This window comes from Phaethon lepturus, unplaced genomic scaffold (genome assembly GCF_000687285.1).
Source record: "Phaethon lepturus isolate BGI_N335 unplaced genomic scaffold, ASM68728v1 scaffold40719, whole genome shotgun sequence".
Taxonomy (NCBI): Eukaryota; Metazoa; Chordata; class Aves; order Phaethontiformes; family Phaethontidae; genus Phaethon; species Phaethon lepturus.
The window spans coordinates 17,472-42,801 of NW_010562053.1; the positions used below are offsets into that span (position 1 = coordinate 17,472).

General features: G+C 39.8%; 1 protein-coding gene across 1 annotated transcript in view; it reads right to left on the reverse strand.

The window, feature by feature from the left end:
• Positions 1-1,194: 1,194 nt before the first annotated feature.
• The window catches only part of ABCB11 (ATP-binding cassette, sub-family B (MDR/TAP), member 11), a 42,462-nt gene continuing 18,326 nt past the window's right edge, over positions 1,195-25,330 (reverse strand). The window contains 18 exon segments of the mRNA XM_010294163.1: positions 1,195-1,395; positions 2,150-2,296; positions 3,179-3,385; positions 4,608-4,805; positions 5,845-6,001; positions 6,115-6,309; positions 6,311-6,330; positions 9,653-9,856; positions 11,943-12,104; positions 12,203-12,307; positions 17,518-17,679; positions 19,240-19,375; positions 20,310-20,385; positions 21,119-21,320; positions 21,691-21,861; positions 22,382-22,585; positions 23,373-23,498; positions 24,445-24,555. Coding sequence (XP_010292465.1) covers positions 1,195-1,395; positions 2,150-2,296; positions 3,179-3,385; positions 4,608-4,805; positions 5,845-6,001; positions 6,115-6,309; positions 6,311-6,330; positions 9,653-9,856; positions 11,943-12,104; positions 12,203-12,307; positions 17,518-17,679; positions 19,240-19,375; positions 20,310-20,385; positions 21,119-21,320; positions 21,691-21,861; positions 22,382-22,585; positions 23,373-23,498; positions 24,445-24,555 — 2,784 coding nt within the window.

The following is a 25,330-nucleotide window of genomic DNA, read 5'->3' on the forward strand; positions in this document are numbered from 1 at the left end:
AAGATAAAATTTTGAAACTGTAATTTAGACTTCCTGTCTATCATCTGCGTTGTCTCCAAGATCCCAGTCACTAAAGGGAAGAGTCCTGTTGTCCTACAGATAAGAACCAGTAACGTGTTTCAGAGAAACATGCAGCAGACCTTACAATAAACTGTTATAGATACCAGCGTCTGCCAGAAGAAGATGCTTCCTGACCTTTGTCATTTCTGAATGAATTGTTGCTCAATTTATCAACTCTGCTTAACACAAACAAACAGTTAATTATGGCTATTTTTTCCCTACCTTTACTGCATATATTTATGGTTTCTGTAAAAAGACTCCTCATTGTCTTGCCTTCTGAAAAAAAGAGAACATATTATCCATCACCATCTCAATAGAAGTGATTGATGTAAATAACTGTGATGATTAACTGTAGAATATTGCATTGATTCAACCAAAGCATTTATTCCTACTCAAAATCTGTTTGACAGCTTTGACCAGTGGTGAGTGTAGGGCAAATGATCCTCATCAGCTTTGGCTCCTCTTCTTGATTGCATTCCTTACTTTTGTGGAGCTGCCTTCTTTAAGTGCTTAATGGTTGTGTTGGAGGTGCACTGCTATGTCACGCTCGGGGCGCAGGTGTGTTGGAGCTGCGGCTGCACACAGCAGCAGCCCAGCCTCCCCGATGTGTATGGTGTGAAGGGTGGAAGGGTGGGGGTTCCGTACACACAGGGAGGGTACCTGTTGTAATTCTCTGCAGACCGAGCATGAGGAGAGATTTGATCCCTTCAGATACACAGCATCATTCTTGGGATTGTTTTTTATTCATACAGCTTACCTAGACACGTGGCAGTTTCCAGAACACCAGAGCAGGGTCTTCCTCGATTGCTAGTTGAGGAATGAGAGGACAGTGCAGTCTGACTGCAGGTGGTGGCAATTCCCCAGCTCACCAGGAAAGACAGTTCCCATTTTCAGGCTTGCTTTCCCTTTGCAGTGGGCTAAAACACTTCCTGGGTGCTTCAGCCTGTGTGCAGTCCCCTGCATGTGCCTGACAAACGTGCTCGGTGCAGGAAGCCACGTACGCTTAGGGTACCACAGAACTCAGAACATTGTTGAGCACTTTGTAGCACAGTGGGGTACCAACATACACGGTACCTACCGCAGAGTATTGGCTTACGGAAAAAAAAAATATTTCACTTTTAGAATTGCAGTAATTCAGCTAATTGGGGCTCCGGTGGTAACAAGCTTATAATAAGCTCCTTCCATGGCCATCAGTTCATCATGAGTGCCCCTTTCAATGATGAGTCCTTGCGACATCACAGCAATGATGTCAGCGTTCTGGATTGTGGACAAACGGTGGGCAATGACGATGCAGGTACGCCCTTCTCTGGCCTTATCCAGCGCTGCCTGCACAGTCTAAAGGCAACAGACAAAGTGGCGGAGTGAAAACATGCAAACCAAATCAGGGCTCAGAGCTAGAGAATCAAATTGCTTCAGATTAATTAACCATATTGTGCAACACTGGTAAAAGTGACTATGAGGCTAAATCAAAGGTTATGTTACTGGTGTGCTGAGCTGGGTCATGAACTCGGTTTAGTAGCAGTACAAGAAGGGACAGGTGAACATAGGCAGCAGTGGAAATGAAGGGACACCTTTAGTCAGCGGACATGCTGAATATCAGCTCAGTGTGGACATGTTTTTAAATTTCCACCATTTGTCTAATCTCCGAGTGTAACCAAGCCACACAGATTATTTCCCAAGTTCCCAGGCCCCTCACTGCTGTTTTTATTGGCTATTCAGGCTCATCGGTCATATGCTTGAATATATTTTTGCTTGTTTTGTTTTCTTTTTTAACATGCAGAAGCTATATTTATGAAACATTCCCACTGAATGCTTTGAAACCCAGGGAATTAGCACGCACATCTCTGAAAAAGTGCTGCCGCTCACTGGCAGTCGAAGAGCCCCTGTAGCTGGCTGCTGTTTCTATAGCTGTGCTTCCTGGATCTTTCAAAAAGATCATTAAAGGTACAAGTGCTGAATTAACAATGTGGAATAACATTGCGGTCATGTAGTGGAGTATGTTGGGGTGTCTCTGCAGAACAGAAAAAGGTGTTGTACATTGTAAGCCGTTGTACCAACTTTCCCTTGTTGCTTATCACTGCGCATTTACCTTTTCACTTTCTGTGTCTAAGGCAGATGTAGCTTCATCCAGTAACAAAATTTTAGGATCTCGTATGATGGCCCTCGCTATAGCAATGCGTTGCTTTTGCCCACGAGACAGCTGGGATCCTTGAGCCCCAACATTAGTTTCGTATTTCTGAAAAATACACAAAAGGAAGATTTTATTCAGATGTAAGCAAACACACCAGTGTACAAAACCTGAAGGAGGAGCCAGGATGAGAGAGGCAAGAGTGCTGACCATTGCTGCCTTCTCCTTAAAAACCCCAGCAACGCAGAAATACTGTACAAGTGAAACCCGTGTCTAGGGAGACGTTTCCGAGCCATGCTTTGCAGTGCACACAGCCCAGGGGCCCGGCACTACAGTGACAGGCCTGAAAGAAAAATTTGATAGCAAGATGATGCTTGATTTGTCTGAGGCAAAAGAAATCCCCCCACCCTAGATTTGGGAGAAGAGGCTAAAAGTGATTTAAGGGCTTTCTGGCCAAGTGTTTTGTTTGGGTACCTAAATTGTATTCATACCTTTTATGTTTTGCTGATTTATATTTATATGATTTCAGTGCATTTAAATACTTAAGTGCATGTAAAGCAGCCAGCTTCAAATATTTTTGTCTAAGTATCATGCCCTAGTCACAAGGAAAATCTCCCACAGCTAGGAACAGGATTGGTATTTCCCGACTCAGTGTAACGCTTTGACTTCTGAACTGTGCTGCTGCTTCTTTCTTGTCCATGGCTTTGACAAAATCTTCCCTTTTCTCCTAGTCCAGAGTTGTAACTGCTGGTTTCACTTTTATAAGTATTTGCCTACTGTGTAAAAACGCAGTAGCAGCTCACACCCAAAATCTCAGGAACATATGAGGAATGGTCATGACACCCTCTTTGCTCCTACTGTTATAGCTGTAAAAATAAATAAAAGTTATATGTGTGTAGCAAACGTAACTGGGTTTGGAGCAACTCTTGCTACAATGAACGCCGAGCAGCCTATCTGTAGTACCACAGCCAAGGCCTCGCGGGTACTTACGTCAGGCAGTGACATGACAAAATCATGCAGCTGAGCCTTCTGGGCCACTTCTATGACTTTTTCCATCGTTGCTTCTTTGGTGTTGCTGCCATATTTAATATTATCAGCAATGCTGCAGCCAAATAGCACAGGCTCCTGGGACACTATTCCAATTTTTGATCTAAGAAACTGTACATTTATTTTCGTGGTGTCGTGCCCATCGATTAACTACCAGGAAATAGGAGAAAACTTGAAAAATATTCTAAAACACCAGCCTGCAAAACCAAAATAGTTTATAGCAAAACTAAATGATTTAGCCAAATTATTCAAATGCAAACACAACTGATTTAAAGTAATTTGAAGAATGCACTTATATTGAAAGGACTCGTTTGTGCATGATACGTATTTTCTGGGTATGTCTGTGATCCAGCCAAACATTAGACTATTTGCTTAATCTTAAGTCCATTGAACTATTTAATTGCTTAAGGTTAGGCACATGCTTTGTTGCCTTCCTGGCATAGTGATCACCACACTTACTTGTTTCTTCCAAAGAAAGAAAAGTCAAACTAAATTGGTTAAGTATTTACATGAGAAAAAGTTATAAAAAATTTTTAAACTATCCGTAACTGCATAACTGGAAGTTAAATCTAGACAAATTCAACCTGCAAAGAAGCTGCATGGGGATATTCCAGACTATTGTTACACCATTCAGGCTTGATTTTTGCTTGGGCTCCCACAATATACACCACACGTTATATGTTTCATACAGGAGCTATCAAGGTGAATGCCTATGGCCTACATAATGCACAGGCATACACCTGAGGCTTGTAGTATTCTGCTCTTGCCCTGAATACATCTGAGATGATACTCAGGAATTGTCTACAGAACTACAGAATCATTTAAGCTGGAAAAGACCCAAGATCATAGAGTCCAACCGTAAACCTGGCACTACCAAGCCCACCACTAAACCATGTCCCTAAGCGCCACGTCTACACATCTTTCAAATACCTCCAGGGATGGTGACTCCACCACTTCCCTGGGCAGCCTGTTCCAATGCTTGACAACCCTTTCAGTGAGGAAATTTTTCCCAATATCCAATCTAAACCTCCCCTGGCACAACTTGAGGCCGTTTCCTCTTGTTACTTGGGAGGAGAGACTGGCCCCCACCTCGCTACAACCCCCTTTCAGGTAGCTGTAGAGAGCGAGAAGGTCCCCCCTCAGCCTCCTTTTCTCCAGACTAAACAACCCCCTGAGGAGCTCCCTCAGCCGCTCCTCAGCACAAACCCATCACATGCATGTTCTGCAGTCCACATCTGTTTGAGAAGGAGCTGAAGCCCCAAGCTGCATATGTGCGTGCCCCCACTGCTAGGCCGCACGGAGGACACATTGAGAGGAGTCCCTGCAACATTGCTGAAAGCAACAGCACACAAACCACATTTCCTTTGCTTACCACACTTCCTTTCTCAGGGTCATAGAAACGCTCCAGAAGCTGGACACTGGTGCTCTTACCACAGCCACTACTCCCAACAAATGCCAAAGTCTGTCCAGGCTTGACAGCTATAGAAAGTCCTTTCAGGACCTGAATATCAGGCCGAGAAGGGTATGTGAATTTACAGTTACGAAATTCAATGCTTCCCTTGAAATCATCCTGGAAAAAAAAAAAAAGAGAAAGATGCTATAATGAGCTTGGAACTCAAAACTGAGTGGTAAAGTACAACGTAACCCTTCCTCCGATTCCATTCTTGCATCTCTTATTTAAAATATGACATTAATGCTTTTGAAATTAGCCCAGAAAGCAGGATAAAAACCACACTGGAGTAGCTGTCCTGGAGATGAAGCCATTAGTCATAACACTGTTGCTCTGCTTAAGACTTCCCTGTACACCACTGGTCAGAGGCATCAATTGGAAGTAGGATTGCCTTGCAAATGGGTAAGTTTTTTGTTTTAACACAGATGTTAAGTGTAAATTTGGTGACAGTCCAAATACATTTGTCTAAACAATCTGGATTTGGTAAAAAAAAAAATAAAATCAGTCTACCTTTACAACGTAAAAACAATACATGTATTCAGGTCAATTTTCCCAGAACTCTTAAAAAACTGTTTTACAAAACTCTGAAGGGAATAAAGATAGTTCATTGTCATGGTTTCAAGCAGAATATTTAATGTATTTAGTTCATAACAATTATTTCAAGTTTTTGTTTAATTCTGAAGGAAGTAAGTTAAATGAAAAATAAACTATTTTAATTTTCTGGGAGTGACTTTTCAATTCACCAAAAAAATGAGCATTTTCATTTTGTCTGACTCAAAGACAATTCGCCCCCTCATGAACACCCCAACAGTTTGATGTGAGTGGAAAAAAGCCTCCATTGTAAGCTAGCGATTGTCAGGTTTAAGTGCAAACTGTAGAACAGAAAAAAAAAAAAAAGCCATTCTGTGAGTCCTCTGAATTGGCTCCGTTCCAATTGACAGTTTTACAGTGACAAATTTCTAATAGCCACACTTTATATTGCCTTTGCTGTCTAGTACAGAGCTTGCTGCTTCCAAAAGAGCAAAGACAAGTAAGAATTACACAATTGGCATTACCTTCCTGTAAAGCAGTGGTCCTTGTTGACTTACAAATTGCTAGTGCAACTTCAATGCTTATATTGAGCTGAATGACATCACAAATTACTCATCTCCATTCTTACCCATTTTTCCCCTTTTTCACTGTAAACACTGATTTTAGGAAGCCGATCGACCAGTTGAAAAAAGCGTGCAGCAGATGTTTTGGCTTTGGCATAGTTTGGGGTATAGGAAGAAGCTCTTCCCAAAGCAGTTCCACTGGTCACAATAGCAGAGATCACCCTGTGGGAAAGGGAGACACGGTCATTCTTGGGAAGCCATCAGGAAACAGAACGCTACACTGAGACCAGCACTTCTGGAGAGGAGCCTGTTTGTGGCTCCAGGCAGGCTCTCACCTGAACACAAAGCTGTAATGGAGTCCTTCAGTGTCAACGAGAAACCCTCCGTATCTGTAAGACACAGCGTTGGCAATGAACACTACGCTCTGGGCAAAGCCAAAGCAGAGTCCATAAACATGTGCTTTTTTGATTGCAGCTCTATAGGGCATATCCATGTGCTTCTCAAAATTGTCGATAAACATTTTCTCTTTAAGAGAGGGCTTCACTGGAAATCTGGAGAAGAAAAAAAAAAAAAGCGGGGGGGTAAAAGCTCCTAATTTTTACTTGGAAAAGTAGAGTGTGTACTTTCACAAATGCATGATTCTTTCATGAACACAGGCCACTAATGCCATGTATAAATTGATTCAAATATGACACAGACTGGCCCAAATATCAGACAACCTAAAGAGAAACTTTCCGACAAGCAGTTATCTACCAACATCCTCAATAGTAATGCTCTGCCTGCTCCACTAGAGCTACGTTACTGTAAGCACACTTAGGAAATCAGGCACATGCTCTCACTTGTGACTTACTTCACATAATGTGAATAAATGGGACATCCACAAAAGCAAAAACAATTTTAGGAACACTGTTATTACCTTGATTGCATGCATTTATTAAAGAAAGATGTTTATTTCAATTATTTTATGTGTTTTGCTTATAGCAATAGTCAGAGATGGAGTTAGAAGGGATGCTATCCCCAACTTCTGTTTCGTAAATTAAAACTACTTGAATTTACTACATTTCCTCACTTGCTCATCCTCCCTCTTGTTTATGTCCAAAAAGCCTGATGAGATAGAACATATAAATGGAGGGTGACACCTTGATTCCTCTAACATTAGTGGAATGATTTCCAGGATTTTTACCTTGCACATAGACAAAGAGTAAGCAAATAGTTGCCTATGTACATAGAAGAATGCAATACAGGAAATTATGAAAGGATCCCCATGAAAATTTCTCTGGAGCTTTAATTAATTGTAGGCTTTATATTGTGCTTTGTTGCCAGCCAGAATATGGGTTTCTGTCCTCAAAAAACAGCACTCTAATTTCATCTATAGAAGTAAATTGACAGTTTGTTTGATCCTGATTTCACCCTACTTATCTCAAGTAATTTTATTAAGAAATTGGTTTAAAATGCTGTAGTTTGCCTGGACTGTGATAGTAGCTTCATAGTGTGACGCTTCCCTTTGGGAAGCAATAGTCTGGTATACAGCTTATGAATGTTTTCAGCATGTAGGAAGAGATCTGAATATAAATCATTAAAAATATTCCATCCAATTTCAGGAGTTTTTTCCTGGCCAAAATTAAGAGTCAAATCTCTTGCATTATCATACAATGTGAGGAGCAGATACTGCAAATTGGATTGTTCAGAGTGTTCTTTTCCACGTTTAGCATGGCTGATGAGCAATCACTGTGGAAGAACTCAAGAGTGTTTAGCATTTGGATGCAGTGCTGGCAAATAAATTAGAAAATAACACCAGACTTAATCAGTCATAGCCAAAACTGCTGAAGCATTGAGTGCCCTTTTCATCCCAGCCTCTGGGTCATTCTGTTGAATAAAAGCTGATGCCTTGACTCATTAGTGAAATTTCTCTCCTTGTCAAGACAGTATTTTGATTTATCACTTTTCGTAAATGATTAAACCATTATGAATGTGGGAAGTTGGTCAGGTCTTAACTTTTCCTTGGCTTTCTGGAATTGAAGATTGCTCCTAACAGCTCTCAACAGTGGCCTGTAAATGTATTCATTTGATTACTGATACTAAGGTCAAGTGACATTAACTCATGTAATACCTTTCGTGCACTTAAAACAAAATAAATTCCGTAAGTCTGCATGTGTAGGTAGTCAACATGATTAAGTTTGATGCCCCCATTCCTGACATGCTTCTTTAAATCACACCCAGAAATGGGATTTGGGAGCTGAAGATTTACTCCTTCAGAAGTCAAAAAGGGGAGTGGAAGGCTGAGCTAGCTGCAGCAGACAATGGGAAAGAAACAGCCAGTAGGTGTAGAGCTGAACAGGGTAAAGGGCTCCAGTCCATGTGTTTGCTGTACAGATTAAGGTCAAGGCTGAAGATAGTTGGTTGAGAGCTCAGATAGGTGGAGGGAAGGTTCAGATGGCGTGGCGTGGAAAGTGGGATGGGTAAGATTTTTGGTGGGCATGACTTTAATGTAGGAAGAAGGAGGATTGAGCGGAGTGGGAACTCTGCAAGAGTCATTTTAGAATGGGCTAAAGTAGCTCTGCAGAAGGAAAATCTCTGAGGTTTTGAGAGGGCCTGCAAAGTATACACTTTCTGATGCTAGAAATATGGCAGCCTAAAGCAGGGGAGAAGGCTCAGGCATTACTCTGAGCAGGGTAACCTGAGATAGTCTTCCTCATGTTGACTGTCTTCTAAACCCCCTCCATTTCTGATGCAGTTCAGTTTCTGCACAGCTGAACTAGGTATATTTAAAAAATATCAGGTTCTGGATCATGTGCCAGAACTTAGTGATCCACAACTAAAGTCAAAGGAGTTTGAGTATTTCAAAGGCAGCAGATCTGCCCGCTCCTCTTTGTGCATAGGGGTGACCTCATGAGAAAATGACATTCCTTCCTCTTGTGTCCCTGCCTTTTCCTTATTTGGTACATGGACTGGAAGTCTGCTCAGCCAGTGCAAACTTCATAAAGCTATTCTCAGCCTTGTGCGAACTACATAAACCTATTCTCGGCCTTCGAGGTGAGGCAGTTCACAGGGTCCTGCAGCCAACAGAGCACGGCATGCTGCTAACCGTGATACTGGAGTTAGAGTAACAACGAGGAGGGCTTCAGCCAGGAGTCACTGAACACTGGATGCATTCTTTCCAAGGAAAGGGAATTCCTTCTTCATGTCCTGTGCTGGTTGGTTTAATAACTGCACAGGTGTGTTTTCACCGTGGAGCAAAATTTAAAGTGTTATGAGAAAGTGCTATGTCTCCTGTTACAAATTAAAAGAAAAAGGGTTAATGCTTACCTGAATAAAAAAAAGATTTATATACTAGCTGGGAAATGACAATTGATGTCATTTTGACCCTTAAAATCCATACATAAAAATAAAGTTATGCCTGTGATCTAGCAGCACAGAATGATGGAGAAAGCTGGTAAGCTAGCAGAGCCCACCGAAGGAATAATTCTGCTCTCTCTAAAAGCCACGTACTGACCTGTGGTTTAGTGCTGAATTCTCAGATGTGAGGATTTCTAAGTGACCAAGTACCACCACTTTCTGAGGACAGCATAATCACAGGGCATCAACAAATGGTATTTAAATAAAACCCAGCAAAGGTGAAACAGACTGCTGACATGTCTGTGTCTACCAATTAGGTCCAATAACTTTTGAAAAGTCAGTCACATTCAGTGCAGCAAGTGCTTTTGCAGTTAGGGAGTTCCCAGTGGTGTTTCAATGGCTTGACAAGCTGAAATATTACAACTTCTTTGCAAAACATAACCAGTTTCATCACATTTGAATTACTGATGGTCACAAATGCCTGATTTTTCAACTACCCATGACTGCCAATAGAAATTACTTTTTAAATAACATTACCCGCCCAGTAGCTTCCAGTGCTTTCTTGTCCTGAGAGGCGAATCCTGTCAGCATTTTAGCCTGGACAGCTCCAGATAAAGCCAAAAATGGCAGGAAACACAGTATAACTAAACTCAGTTTCCAGCTGAAGTAGAAAGCAATGATCATGGCCACCCCGATGTTGGTAAAGGAATTGACAATCATTCCTATCTGTGATCCAGTTGCCTTCAAAGAAAAGAAAGAGAGATGACTGACTTGTACTCCAATAGTAACTTCAATAATCTTTAAATAAATTTTCCTGTAAAACTTCAGAAAACTCTAAATTATATTAAAATATCGTAAGGCACCAACAGCTGCTGACGGCACTGGAATTTAGCTCATTTGGATATGCTGTTTCCAATTAACTGTATCAAGAGAAGGACTGCAAATGTCCAATATTCCTTTCACCAACCAAACTTTCCGCTGAGAACTTAGTTCCCTTGGCTCCCTGGGGAATCACTCGTCTGAATACTCTGCTTATCCCCTACATCTATCCTTCTAGATTTAAATAAGAAACAGAACCCTTTGGCAACTTAACTATTAACAACAAAGTCTCAGCTGTGCTAAAATCAGTGCGAAACATCACTAAGGAAGGATGAATTAAAGTTGCATTTCTGCTTGTCTCTTTATTAAGGAAAAATTTTAAATATGCCTTTGACATCATCTTTATTAAATACATTCGTCTTCTCCTTACATACTAATAATCGAACACTATTCTTTGTAATACATTTGATTTATTTACTCAAAAGTTATTTTCTTTAATAACAGTAAACAGCAACCCTAGATAGGAACTAGGTTGCTATGTATTAGAAAACAAATATACATTTGATATCCTTGCTCATTTTGAGTCGAAGTCATTTGCAGGATGTGAACTTGCAGCACAAAATATTCATTATCTACTCCTCCTCTGACCTGCAGCAATAGGGCCAGGTGCCTGGGGCCTGGCCACAGTGGAAGGTACAGCTCCCAGCTCTGCAGAAGCTACCAAAAGGAGCAGCCATAGGGCTGCTTTCACCTGGACTCTGCAGCTCTAACAGCCCCGCCACACTCCAAGAACCCACTTCTTACTCCTGGTGCAGATATAGACATTTTCAGACCCCAGACACTTGCATGCATCTTCTCACCTTCAGCTCGCTCTGCAATAGCAGCAGCTGGCTAAGCTCTCTGTCAGGCAGTGTCAGCTGGAGGACACTGCTGCTCAAGTAGCTCTGTTTTTTTCCCCAGAGCTATGGGCTGAATAGCTGTTGCCCCACTAGCTATACACGTGCTTAGGAAGGAGGCTATTAAATGGTTCAGTCAGTGTTTCACAAGCTTGGTTCTTTCAACTGAAATATGCCCTGTAAGTGCCTGTAAGGGCTGAAGAGGTTTGCAGCTGGTTTCTCTGATTCTGTAGAAATTGCTGCTGACAGGGGGTTTGGGAACCTCTTCTCTCGTCAGTCTTTTAAATTCTTAAAACCTCCATTAATAGTTTTTAAAAACTAACCTACCATCTTCAGTCAAGCTGAAACAGGGCAATTTTTGTAACAAAGAAGTCTGTATGTTTCCTTCTTACTTCCTAGAAAATTGCTTGCATTGGAGCCAAGTAAAATGGCATCTGACTCACTTCTACCAAAGCATCAATTCAGATGATAGGTAACATTTATAGCTGAGCATGATTTAACCCTCACCCACTAATGAACGCAACACATGGAGTTAGAGTTAGTAGTTCACTTTCCCAAATACTAAGTCACACTAAAACTGGCTGCAAGATTTCCCAGGTGGAGCATCAGCCAGTACTGTAAACTGTTTTTTTCAAGTGGACTGTCAGTTTCAATCAAAACTGTCACAACAAGCACAATACTATACTGAAAACTTTACATGATTAGTGATGAATGTCACTAAAATACCAGTCTGACATGTTTTTGAAATAAACTTAAGCATTGTGTCAAAAAGCTAATTCATCTCCAGAAAGAAAACCCAAAAACTTTTATACTAGATGCTCCTTTCAGTTCCATTGATAGTTGGTATTTTACTGATTTTTGTGTTCTTGTTCTGATAATATAGGCAGGAATAATGGGCAGTAAATTGCGACCCTATTTGTGCTTTTAGGTAAATATGGTAATAATTCCACATTGACAGTCTATGATAACTAGAAATAGCTTAATTGACTGACCAAGGACTGATCTACACTGACCTCACTGGCTGCGTGCTAGATAATTTCTGTGACAATATGGCAAAACAGGCCTTCAACCAGCGCTTATAGTAAAACGATTCTTAAGCTACCAGATCTTACCCCTTGGACCTGTGAGGCATCTGTTGCAAGTCTTGTAGTCAAAGCACCTGGGCTGTTCTTCCGGTCATCAAACCAACCAATGTCTTGCCCTAGCATAGACTGGAAACCAATTTTCCTTAACCGTCTTGTAAGCAGCTCACCAGACTTGGCAAAGGTGTATCCCTGGGGTGCATAAGAATAAATACAATTATTGTATGGAAAGAGATACCCATAGAATAAGGGATCAGAAACAAAATTCACCTATATTGGACTGCTATTACCTGTAGAAACTGTGTGAAAAATGAAAGAATTCCAACAAAGACAAAGAGCAGGCAGACACCATTGATCTGGATTCTTTGTTCTTCTTCATCAAGAATGGAGAAGGTCTTTGGGGAAAAAAAAAAAAAAACACAGGTGGCATCATATTAGAAGAAGTGTCAGTTTTGCTGTGTGTGAAGTTCATTCGTGACTCCCTATTGCCAAGTGCAGAGGCCCACCCTAGAATGAAAGCCAGAACACAGAGCTCTCCCTCACCTCTTGCAAAGGACCGCTTCCTTATTTACCTAAGGTGAGCCTGGGTACAACATAATGCTTTTTACTCCTGTTAAACAAGTTTTTTATTATTATTATAGTATTATATTATTATTATTATACTTGGTGCTTCCATATACTACTATTACTTGTTGCCCATCCCTAGTTATAATTAATCAATCATCCCCCTACTCTAAACAAGATCCAGTGCGATAACCAGAGAACAGCAATGAAAGAAATAGCATAGTGACAAAGCAACAGTGCAGCAGCTCCCTTACCTCCCCTCTAAACTCTGACAATTGCAATTTTATTGGGCCACACAAAATGAAGTCTGTGGAAATAATTATACTCTAGCATGACTCTCCTTGCATAACACTAATGGATGCTATAATTGGTATAGGTAGGTTTCAAGAGGAACCTATTTCCTTTTACTGAAGGGCTGTGTATATGAGCTATTCACTTACCGCTGGGTACTTGAGAAAAAGCATTAGGGCTTAAAGTAGAGCCCCTCCACCCTGTTCTGCTCCGGTCTCCATGGTATTTTCCTTCTATCTCTTGTTCTAATATCTGGTCTTTTTCAACACCTGCCAGCGTTACTGCCTGCTCCTGAAGTAGTGGTCCAAAGCGAAGTGGCCATCCTTTAGCAATTCCTTTCAGTCAGATCAGTTGATATGTAGCTCAGTTAACCTACCTGAATTTGTTAAACTACTTCTGCTACTTGCAGGTGTAAACTACAGCTCATGCTTGTACTTCTCCACTAACCTTAAATTAATTCTAATTGTATGTCACAGGTAAAAATTACTACAAATTGACTAATCTCTCAACCTGTAAGGTGTAATTAAAAATAACTTGTGCATTTGACTTTTACTTATCTTAAATTCTTCTAGGTAAGTATTTAACAGTAGAAAGAAAAGAAGGAATTTTCATTTCAGCTGCAAAATAAAAAAATTCCACAAAAATAAATTTAAGTACTAGTCTTAAAAGGTCAACCCAAGTTATTTACGGTTCGAAGTGAGCTATGCATCAAAGTAACAGGGAGGAATTAGAGCATGAATTTGAGAAAAAGAAATAGCTGTTCTTTAGTGGGAATTCCACTTCAAGTATTTTAACTTTGTACATCAGTAGCGTGGCAACAAAGTAAATCCTGCAAAATCCAAAACAATACTGTCAAAACCGCACTTAGTGTTTCAAGCTAAGAGCTGTTGCAATGCCATGCCGTCTTATCAGTACCAAGGCATATAACCTTCTCAGATTAACCTTTGTTTAAAAAAAAAAAAATTACCAGTTATATTTTAATCTGTCATAATATGAACAAAACATGTAATGGTCTGCTGCTGTTCCTATACCCTTAATGAAATCCACTGTACACTCAGTAATTCATCTTTGATTCTGAGACTGTGAGCAGATTTCATCTATCTTTGTAACATGTATCTAGAAAAGATACTGCTGTTGTTTGTTTGCTTGTTTTTTCCTGTAGGAAATATTCTAGTTAAACACTTCGACTGAATGAGATACAAGGTGAACTCAGTTCACGCATAAACTGTGTCTTATGAAGATTCTGGATTTTAGAATTGCTGTTGATGGTATTTTCTGTATCATCATGGTATATAATATCTAGACATGAATGGGAAAATGCACTTCATAGCAGTGATCATGCCACATGCATAGCTAGCCTAAAACATAACCAGGGGAATAACTAACTACTCATCATTGTGAACATTTGTTAACATGTATGTCATGTTAATTACAGTGCTGTGGCACTTTTTCATATGAAAAAACATCAGTAAAATCTCTGTTGAAATGAATAGGAATGCTAATAAGTAAAACTAATAAACAGTATGATAAACAGAGTGAGTGAAGGATCATAATATATACACAGTTGTGAACTGGGATGAAAAACACTACACTCCAGAGATGCTGATTGCTTTTTCACAAGTGATTTGCATACTGCCTCTGCACAGTCACCCAGAAACACTGGGATGGCCCCATACATGGGTTGAAGTTAACATTTTTTCTTTTCACACTTCGAATTTTTTCTCTATGGTTGAATAAATAAATATCAAATACAAAACCGAGCATTGAGGAGATAAACACTTACCCTGGGACCCTACAGTACGTATTTATGCTTGTTATAAATAAAGTTTTGATCATTGCTTTTGTATAGCTAGATAGTAGGCAAGACTAAGTAGGGGTCTTCATTTCAAGAAAATCAAAGGCAACACAGTTCCTGATTTCAGGGAGGCTGGATCCATATCCATGCTTATGAAAGGTGCTCATGAAAAGGGAGAGTGCTGTGAGCCTTTGCTTTAATAGTCTATCCATATCACCCACATTCAAAGTGGTTCCCCTGCTTTCTCTCATGCAAGAAATATGTTGTGAAAGGCCTTCCCAGTTCCTGTGGCCAGGCTCTCCATTTTTCCTAGATAAAAGCTGAGAGAATTGCAATGTCTGCAAGACACCTGGAGGGTTTCTGGTGAAGCCAGTTATTGGTCAGTCTGAGATTCCTATTGCAAACTCTAAATACAAGGAAGCATCGCAGCTCAAGAAGAGCAATGGGTTGAAGTACATGCTCGCACTCTCCCTAAACCGAGAGCAATAGCACTTTATAGTCCTACAGAAGAAAATATGGGTAACATTTGTTGTGAAGAGATCTCTGTATTGCAAACAGAGGATTTTTTTTCCCCTTGCAAATCTGTTCTGTAAAATTGAACTATCCCATTTTTCAGCTATCCTAACATGCTCAGCTATGTTTTTGACCTATGTTCTTGGTTTAAAAAAATAACACTGACTACAGTAACAAGTAGCATGGACAATAGCATCAGGTCAATAAAAGGAAAGAGGTGTTGCTGATGTGTCCATGTTCTGATTATACAAGTTTCAACAGTTTTAGCATGGGCTATCTTTTATCTGGGGCCATGGGCTACATGCCCAATAGCAGCTGGAGCACATCTTCTAGTTCAGTTTTACTGGAAATGATCCATTTTTCATACTCTGAGACAGTTCCACAGTTGGAATCAAAACATAGTAAGAAGAAAATACTGAGAAAACTGTTCCAAATGTACACTTCTGATCTGAACTGATCAGAAGACATATCCAGAATTACCCAGTTCTTCATTCAATTTTTGGATTAATTTCTGAGAACCTTCAAGGCAGAGTTTGCTAAATTTATCCTTTCATTTCATAGCTGTGGGGATTTTTTTTCTCCTCAATTCCCCAGCATATTGGTCCCAGACTACAAGCCCACGTGTCTGTCACAACATCATTGCAGATATTCAGACAGCTTGGAAAGCAGATGCATATTCTATCTGCCTGACTGCCTTGGCAACAGGCAGAAATGTTTTAAATTAATGAATAATGAAACACAGATGTTGGACTTTGCTCATGTTCATTATGGCTTGTTTTTTTCTTGCAGCCTCTCTCCTTTGATGGACTGAGACCTTCAAGAGAAGGAATTCATCCTTGGCAATGAAGGCATTTAGCATCTTGCAGGATGATGTCAGCCCAAATCCTCCCAGGGTCTAGAAAACCTCTCTCAATTCAAAGGTTAGGTTAATCACTGAATGCACATAGCAGTGTCTCACCTGCTGTCTAGTGAAAGCCACAGTCCTTGGCATGAGGTCTAGACACTCAAAAAGTGTTTGGAGGTGGCACACCTATTGCTAAAATGACAAGCACATTGGCCAGCAGCCACTAAGTGGATCAACAGGGTCTGGAACCTCTTTTGCTCTTCCCCTCCCTGGATCTTAGCTAGCAAACATCAAACTGCAAGTAGATGTGATTCCAAGTCCTGGATAACTTCCCAGAGAGAAATGTCTAAGCCAAAACAATCCCCCAAAAAGCCAAACAGCGAAAGGTCAATCTTTACTTTGATAGATTGCTGGCACTGCTATTAGGAGCATTTTCTCAATCCTTTTCAAATCAGTAGCTTAGATGCTGGGGCATTCATTCATTCACTTTTTCCTGCCTGAAAGGTTTCAGACCTCCAGTTTCTTGAAGACTGTCTGCCCTTTAGGTCATATATTCTTTGCATGTGTATGTACCTACCATGACCTAAACATGTAAAAGGGAATCACAAAACAAGTTTTATCCTATCTCAGGTGGGTACCTAAACCACGAAACGATAGTGGCATTCCCATTTTCTTCCCAGTGAGTGTGTCATTACTTTACCCAATAAGAAACAGCGTCAACAGAAGGGTTTTCTCTATAATCTTAATTCTTGAAAATTTAGGACACTTTCCGAGGCATTAGTTAGACCAGCGCTGAATTCCTTCAGGTAGCCCTCCAGTTTCCCACTAACTTGGCAAATGTTTCCCCAAGAAGCTGTTTTACAAAAGGGGAAGCTCTCTTTTGAGAGCTTCTTTCTATTATGGCAAATTTTTGAAGGAAAAAAACAGTCACGGTTGAACTCTTGAAAAGTTTCAAGCAAGGGTGTGGATTTTGACGGTAATGCATTCTTTAGTGAGAGCCAAGGTTTAAAGTATATTCCTATTTCCTGCTTGTCTTCCAAACTTGCTGATGCAAATCTACTTTTTGCTGGCAGCTATGAAACCTGTTACAATTATCTACCTCTTCCTGGGCATTCTGCAGGGAGCAGGCAGCAAAGAGCCACCTGAAATGTATGAACAAAAAAGTGAAGTATTTTTTGGATCTGATCCAAAGCTTTCTCAAAGGCTTGGCCAAGTCTGTAGAATAAAATTCTGCAGGGAAGGACCTCTGCATGTCTCTCCCTCCGCTGTACCTGCACATGAGGTACATCTTGTCTCATCTAGAATAAACTGTATGCAAATACAGAAACCCACTCCCAGTAGTTCCTGGAAAGTGAAGAGACATAATGAAGAACACATAACAAATGCTAATGAGCCTACCCCTTCAAAGAGCTCAAATGATAGTGTGATGACAGTGATATAAATATCTCTACTGAATAATTGTTTGTAGGCCAGAAGGCTAACCGCATTTACTTGATGAGATCTAAAGATTTGCCCAAAACATGTCAAGTTCTACCTCATACATTCATTCCCCTGTGCTTCAGAGTTAAAATACACTTTAAAATATTAGCATAACATACCCCAAGAATCTGACTGAATAACAAAGCATAGAGTGGACTGACTGCTCCATTCACAGCTGCTGCCAGAGATCCAAGCACCATGTATGGCCATTCAGAGGCATTGTATTTCAAAATTCTGGTAAATGGTACAGGCTTGACATCTTCCTCCACAACAACAGATTCCTAAAAAAAACCCAGGTTGGATTTATGAAGCAAATGCATTCCCCCAGTGGTGTTCTCCCTTTGACAATGAGATAAAACAGTTAGCATCATCTGTTAAATGGCCCAAACAGCAACTCTAGCTTTGTACAGAAAAGGGCAGTGATGGGTCTTGGCTGCTGTCTGGAGCTCTTTTGTAGGACTAGGGAGTCACAAAAGGGTTACATAAATGACTGCCTTTACTGTCCCTGGAGAAAAAGGGAGAGATTCATGCTTTGTGCAGCTCTACTGATTCCAACTTAAGAGGTTAATTATGATCAGTTTAAGATTTTCTGCCATTGAAACTCAGGCTGTTCCCTTTTTGCTGCCTCCAGATGAGATGTGCTGCAATAGCCTGTGTCAAAACTTAAACTTCTTTCTCACAAGTGGCTTTTTGTGTCACTCATGGCATCTTCTTAAATATTATTTTACAGTATTGTGACTGAACACACTGATCAGACTCTGCATCAAATTAACAGGTATGCTATATAATCAAAACAAGGGAGATCTCAGAGTGATAGTTGGATTCAGGCTTTATACATGCTAATTATGCCTCCCTTCTGTGAAACATCCTCAGACTATATGCTGAATTCCCGTAATTATTCCCAGTAAGAGCAGAATATTCATCATCAAATTATAACTTACCCTGCAGTTTGACTTGTGCAGAATTTTTGTAAATACTCAGTGTGCTGAGCCCTGCTCATCTCCCTCAGTTCATATGGCTGGAAATGCCCAGATAAAACAGGCACTGTGAAGATTTATCTGCTGGAAATGTGTGAGGATGAATGGGTGGAAGCATCCTATATTTTCTCTTCCTTCTGAGAAGTGCCAGAGTGGCAGCACCAAAACCCTCTATTTATCCACAGAATAGGCATAGCAATAGCAAGAACAGTGTCTTCAAAGTTCTGCTTTCTGCGCTGAATAGCTGTAGCCATCCAAATTGGTGCAGGGAGCTTCATAAGCACTTTGGAAACTCAGTGTGTACATTCTTACATATTCTGCATAATTTTAAGGTATACTGTCTTTATTTTCTACACTAGTTGATTGCACAAGGACACTGTCAGTGATTGGACTCTTGGTGAGGTTGCACTGAGGGTCTCTCTTTACTCAAGTCTCCAGATGACTTTGAGATGAAAGTGAATTTACTCTTTATTCAACAACAAGCAGTGTCATTTGTATATGACACTCAGTGGCTATTACATTTCACAGACTAGGCATTTTGCTTTTTGTCAGTTAATTCAGCTTTTATTAATATGTCTTTTTCAACTTAATCTACAACATATGTCAATTTACCAACAGGTCATGCTCTGCTAGAAATTTTGTATGGACCAAAAAGGATAACAGCCATCAAAATGCAGCCTAGGGTTTACACAGAGGATAAGAACTGAAGCCATGGTTTTGTTTAAGTAGAGAAAAGGAGCAATCCAAGAATGTTGACAGATCTGCCAACAACTCCTATAACAGAGGCACATATCTACAGATTATTATTACCATGTAATATAACCTGATCGGTTGAAAATTTAATAACAAATTCTTGGACCTGACCTTTTTTGGTTGTCCATCATCTTCTCCATAAGAAGGCATAAGATACATAGAGTCTGAATGATCTCTTGCAATGGATAATGGAGGGTCAGGGACCACATTAGAGAGCTGAGATCTAGAGCGCTGCCGAAGTGAAGCTCTGTAAAGAGGACAGAAACGATCTGTTCTTCACAGCTCAGTAACACAATCCTTGCTTGCAAAGCAGGTGCAGTTTTCATATTAACTAAATCAGGATTCACTGAAGCAAATCACAGGAATCCCACAGACGACTTTCTTTTTCTATATTCTCTCAACTTCTTGAGAAAAAAAATCCCACAACAGGGACAAAAACTTTTAAAAATCATATTCCACCCCCACCACTCAGACATTGTTTCATATTTACCCTGCACTATGTATTTGTTAAGCAAAATTGTGGTGTATCCTACTATATTTGCACAAGCCATTAAGACAACAAGTCAATTCACCGCTATTACTATCAAGTAATTCAGTCCAGCAAACCAGGATGCTGAAACAATCCACCTGACAAAACATAACCCTGTAATGTAGGAGACATACTCACTTGCATATGTCTGACATGGGCTTGCCTGAAAGAAAAAATAAGTATCTAGCTACAAGACAGTCTGGCTTGTAAAATGCTTTAACTTTGATCACGTAGAAGCCATAATAAAAATGCCCTTGTACATCGCATTGATTTCTCAAGTAATTGAACAGCAAGTAATTTTTCAAGTGACTGGACTGAAAGCACATTAGGTAATACAAATATATGGCTGTATGGTAGTAATATTAAAAATGGAACATTAACACACTAGACCAGAATTGGAGAGGAAGTACTATGGATAGAGAGGGGAGTAAAATCAAGAGTCTTGCTATTTATCCATGGGCCTTCATTCAATCAGTAACGTATTTTCTCTCCAAGTGAACTCTGTCTTAGTAAAATGATTGCAGCCCTTCCACCTTCTTTTACGCAAAATACAGAGAAATAAGTCATTAGCACTACTGGGATTTTGGAATAGTGAGACGAAGTACAGAGATCTGGAAACATATTGAGATTTACCATCATTTTTAAGACTCACCGCAAACTGTCCCGATAGCTTCCTCTGCTGAATGACTGGACTTTCTCAAGATTTGGCTCAACCACGCTATTTTCTGCTGCTGAAAAATACAGTATATAGAGCTCTTCAGTTTGTGCTAAAATTGAATACAACCCATACAAGTCCACTGTGGCTCTGCAAAAAAGTGCATTGTTTCCAAGTCATAGCTGGAATACTTTGTAGAAGGCAACGAATGCAATACAACCTTGCTACTCAACCTACATGTACCACAAGTTTTATGTTTGTATTTGACATGATGAAGTTAACTGAATATTAACCCAAGGACCATCTCACTTGGGATGTTACTGCTAAAGGCTGTTTCCCTATTTTAGCACTGTAATTGCTCTCTTCTTTTAAGATAATCTATCCAAGGTATGATGCTTCACAAAAATACAACAGATCATTCTATTAGACCTCCATTTCCAGAAGCTTTGATTCAAATCTGCCTCTAGTAAAACAAATAGGGTGGTTTCAGCATAATTTGTAATTTGCTTGCTTTTCAAATGCAGAAGGACTGTACTGTCAGCACTAAATGAAGCTATAAAATGACGGGTATTGCAGGTCAGGATTAAGGTTTCAGGGCAGATCTATATTAGGAAGGTCATTCAGTGCACATGCAGTAAAAACACTTTGGCCAGGGCTATCAATGTATTACTTCTATGAAAGCTAACATTCAGCCATAAGGGCAGAAGAAAAAAGCAGCAGTAACTAGCCCTCATTAAAAAAAAAAAAAAAAAATCTGCATTCTGTGGTATTTTACATCATTTTATAAAAGAAAACAAAATGCTTACTTTCTGTTGCTTCTCTATTAAGTGCTGTGTCTTTTTGGCTTTGCAAGGTCATCAACATGAAATAAACCCCTTTCCTCTTCAAGAGTTCCTCGTGAGTTCCTCTCTCCACAGCCCTTCCGTGCTCAAACCCAATGATGACATCAGCAGCTTTGATGGCTGACAGGCGGTGAGCTATTGAGATCGCCGTGCGGCCAAGGCGAGCCTGGCAGGGAACAACAACAGCCCCATTCCCAGGGGAGCAAACAGAAATGGTTGGAACCAGCGCTATGTAATCTAAAGTCTGGTCAAATCAACAGGAGTCTTTCTAGTTTCAGCTGACTTTGACTTGAACTCCATCCATAGCCCATAGATGACCATCTGTTTCTGAGCAAAGGAAGCTATGGATTTCTGTTAATGTCCCAGTATAAGAAAAAATAATTTTCTGTCAATAATACCAAGGTTTTACTTGTGCATATGAAACAGCTATTAAGAAAAGCTTCTCACTGCTTTGTTGCAATTCAGCAGCACTCTGCAGAGTGCATAAAAATAATTTCTGCCCTTTTAAGTCTGATTTATGCTATGCTATAGCAAACCTTATGAAGTGCTTCTTGGACAGTAGCTTCACTTTCATTATCAAGTGCTGATGTAGCCATATCCAGCAGCAAGATTTTCGGGTTTCGCACAAGAGCTCGAGCAATAGCTATCCTCTGTTTCTGACCTCCACTCATCTGGCTTCCACCCTCTCCAACATGAGTGTCAAATTGCTGTGTGAAGGAAAAAAAATGAAAATGAAGCAGAAAACAAAGAGGTCTGTTAAGCTTCTGGTGAAGATGTCGGTAAAATGTCTCTCAGATTTGTCCTGGGACTAGACTTGAAAAAATACCATCGTTGAAAGACAAAAACATTGTTAGTACATGAGATTCAAAGGAAAGCTGATGAAATAAATTTCCTTCATAATGAACAACATAATTTTGCCTGAACTGGGGTTCCAACCCCAAGCCGAAAGTATGTACTGATAAAAAAATGCTATGATTATTACCATGATATTAAATGTTGTGCATATGATTCCTGAGGAACTAATTCTTCTTGGTTTGTGGTTTTTTTTATTTAACTTGGTGACATACACGTAGTAAGACCTAGTTAACTCTAGTCAAAGGAAAGGTTGCTGCCTACTATCCATATTAATCTTCTGCCTTTCCACCTAAGCACAAATGGCTGCACGGAGGGGAGGAACAAAAGGCTTCTCTATTTTCTCTGCCAAACATTTTACAAGGCACAGCATACCTGCGGCAAGTCCATGATGAAATTGTAAGCATTGGCCTGTTTGGCCGCTTTGATTATGTCTTCCATGGTAGCCTCATCCCAACCATAGCGAATGTTCTCTGCAATCGTGGTGGCAAACAGCACTGGCTCTTGTTCAACAATACCAATCTGTGAGCGTAGCCACTGGATATTAAGGGAACGAATATCATGGCCATCCAGGGTAATCTACAGAAGCCAATTAAAACATGGACAAAGGGAAAAAAAAAGAAAAAAATTCAGGGACATTATCCTCTGCAGTTCCAAGACAAAGAAAGACACAATGGAAATGAAGGTCCTGTGATCCTGTGTTTCCATGACCAGTGTAAAACACCGCTTTCATACATAAAAGAATGCAATGCAGTGGCAGTAGTTTATGCCAGTTCTTGGGCCTAGGAGTTGTGCTCTCTGATTTCATTTCCTAATACCTCGTTTTGCTTGGCCTCAGAAATAAAACCAGGTGGAAAGTAATCATCAAAATTATGATTATATGTTTAAAATAAATTGGTTCTTTGTCTTTTATACATGCAAATAGAGGTCATAATGTATGTGATTTGTGCCACCTAGGAACACATAAATGGAATGAGACTGTTAATAGATGTAATTCATATTCTTAGCCAATCCATTTCTAAATGGTAATTGCATATATTAAAGCAATATTATGGAAAAATGAGTAAATGTTCAGTGCTGTGTTTGCTGATTTGTCACTCCTGAATTATTGTATCTATAGGTATAGTTTTTATGCAGATTTAGCACTGAATTTTTCTTTTTTCCTAACAGGTTTTCTCTTGCAACATAATTATTTTTTATAAGACTGTTCAGAACTCCCCTGAAATGCACAAGAGCATATTTTACTCATTTAAAAAAAAATTAAAAAATAAAGTTAGGAGTCTTCCTTCCCACCTTGGAGAAGAACCCATGTCGTTCTTTCAAGTCCCTAACACTAGAGAAACACGTTCTAGGCTGGTACACTCACCATGCCATCAGTGGGGTCGTAGAAACGCTGGATGAGCTGTATTGTTGCACTTTTTCCAGCTCCACTAGCTCCAACAAAAGCTGTTGTCTCCCCTGCTTTAATAACCATATTTAGGTTATCCAAAATCTGGAGAGGAAAAAAAAAACCAACACACCAGAATCTATCTGTTCTAATTCTCTCATTGTCATACAACCAAGTGGGTGGGTATATTCTCGATCTTAATATGAAGTTTCAAAGCAATTTTACAAAACTCAGAAAAATATTATGAAGAGGAAAAGCAAGGCAAATATTTTTATATTGTTTGAAGAGTTTATAAATGCAGAGCACTGTTTTCCATGACAGGCAGGCAGATTTTGATTGATCTTTCTTTGTTTCTGTTGTTCATCATTAAGAACTAGTCAAGTTAAGACCATTGGAGAACTTGGCAATAAATCCCCTTTAAAGAACACTGTACTTGTATGATAAATGCCTGTTAAAGCATAAATATTAAGAAACTAACAGTGAAATTATGTAGAAAAATCTGACATTTTGTATGCTTCTGCCTTTAGAAGCAATAACATTCATTTGCTTGTTCAATATTCTGCTTTTCCAAGGAGAATTTGTCAATTCAAACACGGTAGTAGAGAAATAACGGGGTATACAGCCAATGCTCCTGTACACTTTCCTAGCATTTTAATGGGTCACATGGTGCATCCCCATGGTAATGGAAGTTTTATAAGATCTCCTTGTACTGTTCATCTTATTACTTTGTGTCCTACCATACCACATGTTGATACAAGTGCATAATTGATTGTAAGAGAAGCTGTATGCAGGTGAATTTGTCGGAAATGACTACGAGTTTATGTTCAGCAGCAAGGAATCTGTATGGCAATGGTTATGTCAGAATGGTAAAATAAGCAGAATGGTAAGTAGGAGAACCCTTTAATAGAAGAATTATTCAGTCTACTTTTAAACAGAGGGTCTGGGCTTCTGGAAAACAAACTCTACTGAAAATCTAGAAACTGCTGACAGAACCAGGATATTTTTATTGTTTACAGTAACTGTATTCACAGGATGGATGATGAATAATTACCTTTACATCTGGTCTGGAGGGATAATGGAATGTTACATTATGAAATTCAATTTCACCTTGTACTTTATCCAGCTTGTAGCCATCTTCTGACATGCAGTCAATGGTGGGTTTCTAGGACAGAATTTATTGTGTTATTTATTTACTGTTAAACAGCCAGCACTGCTGCAGTAGATAAATATTCCTAACACCATACAAAGCCGTGGCACTTCTGTTTGAACAGCACTTGGCTGCACTGAGCCAGCAGCAGGCTCTGCCCCAGGGCTAGCAGGCAAGGGACATGAAATTAAAGGCCACAATGATGTGGGAGTTGTTGCCGGTGGGTAGTACAGGCAAGATGAATGCACCCTCTTCTCATTTTAGGCTTACTGCAATTAGCACAGTCAGGCACTCAGCTAGTTTTTGCTGGAACAGAATAGCTGAGTCAGTGAGACATTTTGACTACGTTAATCTAGCCAGCACCTCAGGAATAAAATGGCATTATTTCACTCACATAAACATTCTCCTACAGCACTGAACAACAAATTCACTGCTGAAAATCTGCACACTTCACTACTTTCCATTTAGAACATCCATCCTTGCACGTCCAGTCCTAAGAGCTGGAATCCTGATTTGAAGTTTTCCCATGAAATGCTTTGGGTCTCACACGCTTTTGGCCAGGCCTTGGGTATTGTGGACTACTAGGCATGAGCAGAGAACTAAGAGAAATTTGAGGACTCTCAAAGAAATAAAATTTTCTAAGAATAGATTTTTGAATAATGGAATACAGAGTATTAATTAAAACTAGAGCAACACCAATATTTGATAATCCAAACATGCAAGATTTTTTACGTAGCCTAACAGATTGAAGGGAATTCTAATACGAGAATGTGTGTGTATGTTCTAAGAT